Here is an 11,938-nt window from a genome sequence, read left to right on the forward strand (position 1 = left end):
CACACACACACACAAGCTAAACTGTAGAAAACTACACTGGATTCCTCATTGACGTGTATGTGCGTGCATGCGTGTGTGTTTCTAAATGACTGGTGGTAGTCACTGCTTCCGTCTATGAAACACTGACTGGTATTAAGCATTTTCACAGAGACACTCGTACAGTCATTGTGCAGGTTGCATTGATGGTAATCTTGGGGTTTTCATGATTTTTCTATCAGTATGATGAATTACCATGATTTCCCATGTTTTTTTTTTCACCTATAAACAGTTTTTGTTTTCTGAAAGCTGTATCATGATATCTAGCAACTAATTATCTGGAAGTAGAATTTGTCCATATTGCCCAGTCGAGAGGTAGAGAGGTAAAGATGCTTGATAGTAGAGCTTAAAGATTTTTGAGGCATTTTGCACGAATGTCCTTTTTATAGACGAAATGATGAGAAAATAATTGTTGTTTGGCCACATGTGAATCCTCAGGCCAAGTTTGAAATACAGCACTTGAAATAAATATCTGAAGTGTGTAAAAGTTACACAGACGACAGGCAGCTCATATTGAAAATAGTGTGTTCTTAAAATGATGGTTGTAAATGGTAAAAAAAAAAAAAAAAACAAGGCACATGAATCAGTATCAGAGACGTGTTGAGGTTTGATACCCAGCCCTGTTTAGCACAATAACAAGTTTATGATCACCTTCCACATATCCATCCCTACGAGATTTAAATATAGAGTGTAGGTGTGAGCTTTGCAAGACAAGAAACGCTTCGGATGTGATAGACTTAAGGTTTGAAATCAGTTTTGAGATGCACACACTAAGAACCACCACTATTAATAATAATCCAATCTGTTGTTACATTATTCAGAAACATTAAGGTCTTAACCTCAGTGGAAAACAACCCTGTTTGGGAAATAGTGTGGTTTCGTCAAAGTACCTTTTTACCCCCCATGAAGGCAGCATGAGGCCACATTGACATCACGTGCACATGCGCACACACACACACACACACACACACACTCAAAACTCAACCTTTTTCTTCCACTGACCTTCATCCACATTAACATTCATACAGTAGCTACAACAGACATATGGCTAATCACACTCAGCCATTTCCTGCACACACATACACCCACACACCCACGCTCACTCTCTCTCACACACACACACACACACATACACACTAGGGCATATAAAGAGCTCTCATATAAACTGTGGCCTACATAATACATGCTGTCTTACTTGACTGCTCTCTCTCTCTCTCTCTCTCTCTTTAAATGGGTCAGCTCATTGGTCAGACAGACTTGGCAAGCCAAAGAGCTGCAGACTGTGTGTGTGTGTGTGTGTATTAGTGCGTGTGTGTCGGGTTGTTATCGACGTTGTTAAATTCTTTGCAAGCTTTGTAATGGGGTGCGTTTGTGAGCAAAACTTTCTCGTTGCCACCGGAGTTACTGTTAATAATGAAATGAAAGATGAAAACAAGTAATTTAAAACTTTAAAATTATGAGATATCTGATCATATATTCTTTCTTTTTCTTTTTTCGTTTGAATGTCTGTGAATTCAGCTTCCTGTGATGAGAATATAAGTATAATGTCTCTGTGTGTGTGTGTTTCTGTTGTCTGGGTTCCCTTCCCTAAATACCCTTTAGCAAACCACAATGTATTTTGGGAACACTGAGAGTGTGTGGTTTCGGAAAAAGTATGTTAGGAAATAACTACCAGCCTATTTCTTCTTGTTATGTTTTCCAGCATAAATGATAACCTAGCATTTTACAGCTAATCCTGTGTCTGTAGCTGTATTAGGCAATGATAATGCGTCTGTGTTTGTTTGTGTCTGATAATATGTGTGAATCAGTGTTGCCTTCACTGAGGTATGATGGAGGGATTTCGAGGCTTTGAACAGCCTGTTTTTGTTATCACCGTCTCTGGATGGGGAGGATTTAAGCTCTTAAATCTGTCACAAAGTCTGAGAGAGTTAAAAAACAGAAACCCTGCTGTTTGTGGTCCAACTCTGCTAATGACGGAGTGTCGCTCTCGTAGGTTTGTCTGTCTGGGATAAATGTGTGGTCATGCTTACGATTGTTGTTTTGAGGTTGCGCAATTTGACGGTTTGTCACAGCGGGTCTTGTTGCTCGACAACAAGCCATTTTCAGTGTGCACTTCAGCGATGCAATCTCTTATATTCTTACATAACAATTTTCAGAAAAATTTTTGTCTGCTAATGTGCGTAAGTTTTACTTTAAGGGGAAAAAAAAAAAGAATCATCTGGTCACCAAACATTTTGAAGATGTTAGCTGTGGCTTTGAGACTTTTTTTATTAAAGCTTATATAATGTAAGCAATTCATCAAATATTCATAAAATACCTGATGCATAAGCAAGATATGGATACAGTCCTGTTATATGTAATTTTATACTATGAAATTCATACATATCTTGATATAGTTATTGATATTTTATGGTAAATGGAATTGGAAACTGATTATGGATACAATCGAAGTCTCTGTTTTTGTCTAATCCAAAAAAGAGTTTTATTTTTTAGGACTGCAAGCTGCTTTCCCCTTTGGTATCTGAGAGTGCTAACACCATTCCTGTGAAGTGAATGTTTTAAATCCATGTTCCTCTCATCGCAAACTATTAAATCTCTGTTGGAGCTGTGAGAGCAGTGTGTAAATGTCAGTTTGTGACGGGAAGGTGACTCTCGTGTGTGAATGAGAAATAAACTTATCTCAGTGTTTATGTTAACAGAGGAAGTGGAACAGAGAATACTTGTCTTGCTATTTCACCCTCCATATTGTGTTTGCTCTTTGCATACAGCCTCCTCCTTCCTCTCTTGATCTGTCCGTTATTCCTTTCTTTCACCGCCTCTGTCACCATCTCGTCACTCAAGTTTTGATATGAAGTCTTTCATTGACACTAACCCACTTGCTTGTGTAACCACTGCACATAAAAAGAACAAACCAGCAAAGTGCCCACTCTTTCTTTCTCCCTTCTTCTCAGTCTTTCAAATTTAGGTTGAAATATGTTTCGTTTGTATGATCATAAATAACAGTAGAAGGCAAATGTGGTTTATGTCAGGAATGGTTTGGTTCAGCAGTGGAGGATGGAGGGAGGAGTGATGATCGTAATTGTAGACAACAGCAAGCAAGAGACTTTCTTCCGGTTGCTAAAAATGTCTCTTGCCTTCTGGGGCGAAAGTGCACGTACACATACACTCTCTCACACACACACACACACACACAAAGAAATTGGTATATACCAACACTTCTGCAACTGTGTGCAGCGTGCATGTAGCACTTATGGGTTTCAGAACTGAGTGCTTTGCAATTCTGCATTTTTGTGTGTGTGTGTGTGTGTGTGTGTGTGTGTGTGTGTGTGTGTGTGTGTGTGTGTGTGTGTGTGCTACTCTATTAGCAGACTACTATGCGTGATGTAGAAACAGTTCACACTTGGCTCGAGTAGAAACCTTTGTCTCCTTCCTGCTTTTGAGCTTCACATTCTTCACATTGACACACAGCTTGGACTCACTCTACCGCAGCTTTGAACACGAGGACAACTCACACTCTCACACCAATACTACTCTATTTGAAGTGGCAACTTTATCACACACACAAACACTCAGTGTTGTGGTTTGGTCGTTGGCAGATCAGCTGTGGAGCTGTTAAACGGTCCTGTAGTACGGTCTCACATACATTTCTTTGAAAGCAAACTGCGCCACAGACTGAATGTGACTCATGAAATAATCTTCATGGCTTTATTTTGGTGAAATATCTGAAAAGTATCAGCACATGTTAGCACAAAGATATTTCGAAGTATCTACCATGGAATTTGCATATAAAATGACTGAAGGCTCTCCTGACTCATTTAAAGAGAACCATTTCTAACAAGAAATCTTATTCTCTGGAAATTAAACAAGCCTTCACATGCAAAGAAGGATGTCTTCACTCTGCTTTGTCAAATTAAATGTTCAACATTGAGTGGAAAGCTTGTGAGTAAAAGCAGAAAAAATGAAGCAATGTAAATACATGTCATGTTAGAAAAGCTAAATTGAAATAGGAGAATTAATGAAGACACCACCCCCCCCCCAAAAAAAAGGTAATCATTTCTGGAATATTTTAATGGATTGAGTCATATTTGCTGGACTTGCTCCCGCTGCCTGCTGAGTCAGCCTGGCCTGAAGCCACTGCCCTCCACCTATCTCCATCTATCTGCTCCTCCATCTCATCCACTCACACAGCAGGACAGCACTGCAGTTGCATAACAGAAAAATAGAAAAGAGACTGAAAGAGAGAGGAGGAAGGAGCAGATGCAGAAAGAGAAGAGGGAAGGAGAGTGGCTAGCCGCAAAGTCTCCATGTTTTTTCACTTAACAGCTTATTAACCACATCATCTTCTCCCTGTCTTCCTTTTCCACCTGCACTAACTCAGATGTTTCTACTCCTGTTTAATTCTTTACCAGCACAAAGTGTTCGCAGCCCTCATGTTATTACTGAGTATGTTTCAGACATTTTTATACACACATCTATGAACAAAATCTGTTAAATGTTACATTAGTAAAACAAGCAAAAAATAACTCCCTTTTGTTATTCTCAGTGTCAAATAACACAGATGTTCGGACTTGTACAGAAGGCTCCAGTACATCACTTCCTGCTCTCTTACTTTTTTTTACCACAACAAACAAGTTCCCATCTCCTCCATCGCCAGAAGATCCTGTTTCAAAGACAACCCAGTGTAATGACACAGGGACTGTAACACTGACACACTGCAGGCCTAATGTAGACTGTGCTCTCTGTCATGAGAATCCCATCAGCGACCCATGTACTGAGATAACATATGGTTTCTGTTTCTGTGGTGGTCAGTCATGAATGTTAGCAGATGTCATATAGAGTATACTGACTATTGCATGTAATGTAATATTAGCTGCAGACGTGAGAGGGCTTTTTTCCCCCCAGTGTAAATAATAGGGATTGGCATTTTTAGTAATTTCAATATTCGAGTACTCTTGGTACCTTACGAACGAGTACTCGATTACTCGCAAATGATATATATATGTATTTTTTTGTTGTTTTTTTTTTTTTTTTACCGTAAAAAACGAAAAACCACAGGTCCATGTCCGACTGGAAACACAAGCGGAATGTTAAGCTTGTGTTTCCAGTCGGACACGGACTTCCCTGACCAAGTCTACTGTTTGACTGTTGGAGAACATGATATGCAAGTTTAACGCCACATATCTTGAACTGCATGTTATTGTCGTTTTTTTTAAAAAATAAACATTTTTTAATCAAAGTATTTCCCGACATCACTTTCCCTAGTCACGGCTGCCATGGTGCACGTAACGCTACCTTAGTTCAACTCAGGTAGCGTTACTTGCACCAAAAACAACACGTGCGCAGATGCGCGAGTAGTGAAACGCTACTCGAATAATGACGTCAACAACGAGTACTCGAGTACTTGTACCCATCCCTAGTAAAGAACATGAAGTGATGAATCCACAGGTTTTAAGTAGAGAGAATAGAAGGTTCCTCGGCTGATGGAAAAAGGCCTGAACTAATGATTTGATATGTTTTTACAAAGCTCAGGTTGTAGTCAAAAAAATAAAGCCAAGATTCCTGCAGTGCCTGGTTACACATATAAACACAGATTTGATTCTAATGCGTCAACACTGTAGTCCTTCTACCTAATAAATAACTGCTGCTAAGAAAGTGTGTGCTCCAGTTTTCCTCTTTGGCTCAGTGTGAGACTACATTAATGTGTTTATCAGTTCAACAGTCCACAGGCTAAAGTACAAAATAAAAAAAAAAACATAATTTGTGTCTGTATGATGCTAAATATTTATAATGGTTTCCAGATCACCAGCATCATGCCATGTTTTTTGGATATGAAGATAGTTGAGGAAGAGAGTTCATTCTTGAACTAAGAAACTGTAGTTTCAGCAGACTCAAGGTCAGCTTCCTTTTGGATCTTTCAACCACATCCCACTGTATGTGAGATCTCACTGTAATGACATTTTTGTTTTGGAGTGTTGTAGATTGTAGTTGTCATTTTTCTTCTTTTATTTTTTTTTTATTCACCATATAAATTTGTGGTTTTTGAGACAGGTTTCATCCACTGTCTTGATTTGCAAATTTTTTTAATAGTTGTGAATCCGTATATCCTACATAATACTAAGGAAGTCGCTTACACACCCAAACCACTGCAGGGGATCGAACAACTGTACCCAGATTATCTCCTGTGTGTGTGTGTGTGTGGTTATGATTCAGCTTATTCACAGACCGGCTCATAGAAAGACTCTTTGTTTATGTTACAAGATGGGTGTCAAGGGAGACAACATGTTAAAGTGACTGGCTTTATTAGGGGGGTGAGTGATTCAGGAGCAACACGGCGGAAAGAAGAGATATGAATAGAGTGTTTGTGTCTTGTCATGTTTTTAGAAAAGGCAGAGTGAATGCCAAATCACAATAAATAAACACGTGTGTGCAAGTGTGTGTGTGCCTTCCCCTCCCTCTCTCCTTTGTCAGTTGTCAAGACACACCTGCCTACCTGCCTAGGTATATAGACTACGGTCCTCCTCCCTCTCACCTCATTACTCCGTCACTGACACTGCTCTCTCTCTCTGTCTCTCTCTGTCGCTGTGTGTTTTGTGTTTTCAGTCTAAGATGCCCTAGGCGGGGAGAAGGGAAATGTAAATGGCTTCCAAAGTAAAAGATGCTGTGGTGTGGTACCAGAAAAAGGTAAGATGCTGTTAATTTCTTACACTTGCACATTTCTTTTATTTTGCATTTTTGCAGTTCTCTGAAAAAAAAAAAAAAAAAAATTCATTAGAAATTTAAAGGGATAATAAGTGATTAAAAGGCAGTTCTTAAACTTCTACTTTTACTGTATTTTAACTCGCCATTACATCAAGGCTTTGGGATATAAGTGTCACTCCAAAGAGCCTTGCTGGTTAAATTCTGAATTTAATAAGCAGTCTGTCATTGCTGAAAAATGAAGGCCCTCATCAGGCAGCGAACGTTGTTGAAGCCTAGTTGGCTACACGTTTGTTTACACATATACACACATGGATGTACAGATGCGTCAGTATATGAAACACGTAAAGACAAGAGGCTCCTCAGACACCTCCTATAAATTCTTTTAAATGCCATAGAAATATAGAAAAGTTTGCCTAAAGAGAACAGACAGAAGAATGAGATCAAATACATAAAAAAAAGTTAGAATTTTTGACAAATTTATAAAAGAAAAAGAAAATCTAATTACTGTGTCTTTCTGTTGCCTTCAGCAGCATCTCATGGTTTTCATCAGTTGTCATATCAGATTTTAAATGATCATAAGTGCTAAGAAATCTGGAAAATTTGGACCATTTGGAAAAAAGTGACAGTAAATCTGCCTGAAATTCTATCAGAATTATGCAAAATGTGTCCTGTAAGTATTTAAACCTTGAATGGGCAAAATATGACGTTTACAGAGTGTGTCTTCTGTATGAATGATGAACTAATTACTACTACTACTACTGCTTCAAAAACCTTGCAACCAAGAAAAAAAGGAAGCTGAATACAAGTTCAAAAAGAGTTTGTGCACAAATTCAGTTTTTGCAGTTTCTATTGTTGCATAATATGGATTTTTGAAGCCAATATATATTTGGAAAAAAACCCTATTTAGAAGAAGAATTACGACCAATGTGCACTGAAAGCGAAATGTGCCAGTTCAGAAATAAAGGATGAATGAGTCAGTGGTCTCCGGCAGACAAACTAGATAATGGCAATGCTGTTTCTAAATGACCTGAAACTTATCTTTTGCATTTCACAGTAGCTGCTTCCTGTTACTTACTGTCCAGCACATACACTCCAGTATAGCTGCAACAAGATGATATGTGTTCACTGTTTGATTTTATCGGTGTAGGTCTGCGGATCACAGAGGACGGCAGAGCTGAGGCGTTTATTCATTTTCTTTCCTCAAAAGAGAAACTGAAGATGCAGTATTACAACAGACGTTCTGATATTTGAGTGTGCGGACTCTCATTGATCCACCAGTGTTTTGGCAGTGAACTCTGCAGTGCTGTCAGCAGCAGCAGAGCCGGGCCGTTAGGCGCAGTGTGAAACCAGCCTGGTGTTGTGTGTCGTCTTGTTCCATCGTCTCAGATATCAGATCCTCTGTTGGACTCCAGTGCTGTCCCCCCCACCCCCCTTTTTAGCTCTCAGCTTACACTCTGTCTGTATGCCCGGCTCTCTGTCCTCACAGACCTGTCTCCCTGTTCTTACGATCCCGTCTGCCTCTTCTCTGCCCTGTCTGTCGGCCTGTTATTATTTCCTCTACAACCCCTCTCTCTATGCATCCGTCTGCCTTCATCTTTGTCTTTCATCTCTCTCTCTCTCTCTGATCTTCTGCTGGCACCTGGCAGATTGAGGCAACATAAGCTTTCACTGGAATCAGATCACGCTGAAGTTGACTCATGAGAAGTTACAAACTTTAATTAACAGTCCAAACTCTATGCACTACTTTATTTTTTCCCAGCTTTGTTTTTCGTTATTTTGGTTCTTAGATTTGTCCTAAGTTTAATTGCTGGTAACATTTAAAAGGTCTTAAGTCTTCAATTACGTCTTAAGATTAGTCTAAGAAACTAGATTAAAAGCGTGTCTGGGCAGATGCACACCAGTGACTGCAACCGCTGAGTCATGACCGGGTGAAGCTCTTTTTTAAGGAGCAGATCACATCAGTCTGACTGTCCTCAGGGCTTCTTCAACTCTTACGTATGTTTTAGACAAGTTAAGAGTTTTTCCCCCTCTGATTCCTGAATGTAAATGAGGTATGACACAGATACTCTATTGAAGATCATGTTTGCAGATTCTCCGCATCATAACCAAGGCTTTCTTGTCTGAACAGTTTGATTCACCAGGACAAGAAGATTTTATTTATCCCCAACAGTTCTGCTATCTCTGTTGGTCCTGGTCAATAACACAGCGGATAGGCGAGCCATGAAGGGCAAAAACAGGCTCATATCACAGTCTGTCTTGTTCGGCTCTGGCTTTGCTAAAAATACGAGAGAGCGAAAGATACTCCGAGGTTTGGCTTTAAGCGAACACCTGAAGTCCTGCCAAATAAAGAAGCACAACCCTCTGGAGAGAGTTTAAATGTGCGTATTTTTAAATGAGTCTGTGGCTCCTAACAGGCCTCATGTGGTGGAAAAAAGGGTTGTTGTGTTTGTACCCTTGGCTCACATGAGTGGTGGTGCATTGTGTTATGTTGTTGATGCTTTCTTTGTGATGGAATCAGAGTGAGGACTATGGATAGGTCTCCCTCTGGGTTGGACCACCCACTCACCTCTGGTGATTTTTGGCTCTGCAGTTTTGATTGTAGTTGCTGAAGTTTTGAGATTGCTGCCGCTGACCTTTCTGCTTCTATCCCAGAACAATTGAGGGTCATGAAATGTAGTTCGTGGTGCTCACAGTATATGACATTTAGAAAAGGTGTCTTGTTATTCTGGATTATCCTCTGACTTCGCTGTGATCACAGTTTTAACTACTTTCTGACTGTTGACTGTTTTTTAAATGTCCTTTTTAATGCCGTGAGCACCATAAACAAAATTACATTCAGCTCAATGGCATTGATGTGGCAACAGGAATCTCACAGCTATCTTAAAAGCATTTGTATATTTATGTATGTTTGTTTAGTTTTGTGTTTTTTTTATTTCAGAGATGTAAATACATGCCCACTAAGTGTATTGTCCACACAAAACAATCAGATCTTATCACAGTAAATGTGTCAATCTAACTAGGTAATAATAAAATTTGACTCTTAAAACTGGTGTATGTGTTACACTAGTGTTAAAGGTATAAAATGTAACCTTCCCACATTAAAACGTCTAAAATCGACGAGACCTATGTTATATATTTTTACGATACGCTTGGTTGTTTATATAACTATATATTGTAAAAAGATGAAGGAGAAACAGTGTTGGAGAAACACAGATTTTTAACTTGAAACTGCTTTATTCAGTGTTTTCACCAGATTTAATCCCCGGATCTGTTTGTTTTGGAGAGGAGGAGACCTCTGCAGATAATTCAGCTCCTGGTTAAAACCTCCTGAATATCTGGATCACAAGTTATCAGAGAAACAAGTCACACAGACTATTTTTAATGTGAAACTGCTTTATTCAATGTTTTTACCGCAGGGGTGGTGAAGAGAACAATTCCCATGATCCCACGCTGCGTCACGTCACCAAACTCTGTCTTTTGTTATTGTTTTCATTGAGAGACCCCTAGCGCAAAAAAATTTACATATTTTGTGTTTAACTGAAAGATGACTTGTGGGCTTGAGAGAAAGGTCCAGATTTCCAAACAGGTGAAGCTGAACAACCTCAGCTCTCCCGCCTCTCCCGCCGTTAGGCAGTGCCCCCATGAGTCACAGTATATTTCTGACTGTGCTGTCTGAAAACAGGCTGCAAATAGACTCTGTAATGTTTGTGTGGAGGCCTTTTTTTCTGACCACAGTGCCATGCCAAACCCATATCACAGTGAAGATGCATGTAGCCGTGCAGTCTATATCTGCCACGAGAGACTTTCTGTCTTTTTTTTAGCTCTGACACAGAGTTTGCTGATGCCAAGTGGCAAGCTGGTTGCCAGCTTCCTATTTGGTGATATATTTGAGTTTAAAAGTTACACTGTAATAAATCAGCATATAGCTTCTTTGTGCGGCAAGTTTAAGGCCTAATTTAAGACATAAGAAACACAGTTGCTCTGAGGTATTTGGGCGAGATCTGTGGATGGGCGAGTCTCAGAGGGAATATTCTCCATCAGTAAAGTCAGCTGTGTACATGATAGAACTGTTTCAGGACTCGGCTTTATTTAGAGAAGACATAAATGACCAAGTATTTGCTGCTTTCTTTTTTTGCTGCTTTTCTTTGTCTTACACGGCACGTAATGTGAATATCCTTTGGTTTGGACTCTTGGTTGAACAAAATAAAACAATTAGAGGACTGGGCTCTTGGAAATTAGGATTGTGAGAAATTTGAGCAATTTATCGTGTGATGTTCAAGAGCCAAACTGAAGAAGGAAAAAAAAAAGTCACCATATTGTAGTTATGTTCATAATAATAGCAGTGTGTTTTAAAAAGGTGAGTAAACCTCAAAATTCTTCACTGTGTACTGTGGCTTGAATTCAGTGTTTGCAGGACGTCTGACAAACTGTCTGTGGCCCTTAGTCCCAAAAAGAACAATCTTACTCTCATCAGTCCACAAAATATTACGCCATTTCTTTTTGGGCCAGTCAATGTGTTCTTTGGCAAATTGTAACCGCTTCAGCACATGTATTTTTTTTAACAATGGGACTTTGCGGGGGCTTCTTGCTTGTAGCTTGGCTTCACATAGACGTCGTCTGATTGTTACAGTACTCACAGGCGATCTTAGATCTTCTTTGATCCTCCTGGAGCTGATCGTAGAGCCTTTGCCATTTTGGTTATTCTCCGATCCATTCGAATAGTCGTTTTTCTTTTTCTTTTTCTTCCTCGCCTTTCTGGTTTTGGCTGCCATTTTAAAGCGTTTGATATCATTTTAGCTGAACAGCCTATCATTTTCTGCACTTCTTTATAGGTTTTCCCCTCTTTTATTAATTTCTTAATCAAAGAACGCTCTTCTTCTGAACAGTGTCTTGAACGACCCATTTTACTCTGTTTTTCAAGGACAAATGCACAGCCAGCATAAGCAGCGTCAGTTGCCTTGATCCTTAAATAAGGGCCACCTGTTTAACACCTATTTTTTTCACATAATCAATGACCTCAATAATTGAACTCGGCACTGCTATTTTTTTTGAACACGCCCCTTTCAGTAAATGATTCAGTTTCACAGAATCAGCAGCATGCACGTCATGCCTGTTGGGTCTGTTGGTTTTCTATACCTTTACTAAACCTTCTAGAAACTTACTTGCAGTGTAGAAGTTGAAATTCTAACAAAAACAGTGATTT

General features: G+C 39.4%; 1 protein-coding gene across 3 annotated transcripts in view; it reads left to right on the forward strand.

Annotated features, from left to right (window-relative positions):
- LOC130163675 (protein PHTF2-like) overlaps nucleotides 1–11,938 on the forward strand; it is a 56,568-nt gene that overhangs the window by 7,600 nt on the left and 37,030 nt on the right. For all 3 annotated transcript variants that reach the window (XM_056368012.1, XM_056368011.1, XM_056368013.1), the window contains one exon: nucleotides 6,637–6,717. In XM_056368012.1, the coding sequence (XP_056223987.1) occupies nucleotides 6,673–6,717 (45 nt within the window). In that variant the 5' untranslated portion in view covers nucleotides 6,637–6,672. The remainder of the gene's footprint in view (nucleotides 1–6,636; nucleotides 6,718–11,938) is intronic.

The sequence above is a fragment of the Seriola aureovittata genome, chromosome 22 (assembly GCF_021018895.1).
Source record: "Seriola aureovittata isolate HTS-2021-v1 ecotype China chromosome 22, ASM2101889v1, whole genome shotgun sequence".
Classification (NCBI taxonomy): Eukaryota; Metazoa; Chordata; class Actinopteri; order Carangiformes; family Carangidae; genus Seriola; species Seriola aureovittata.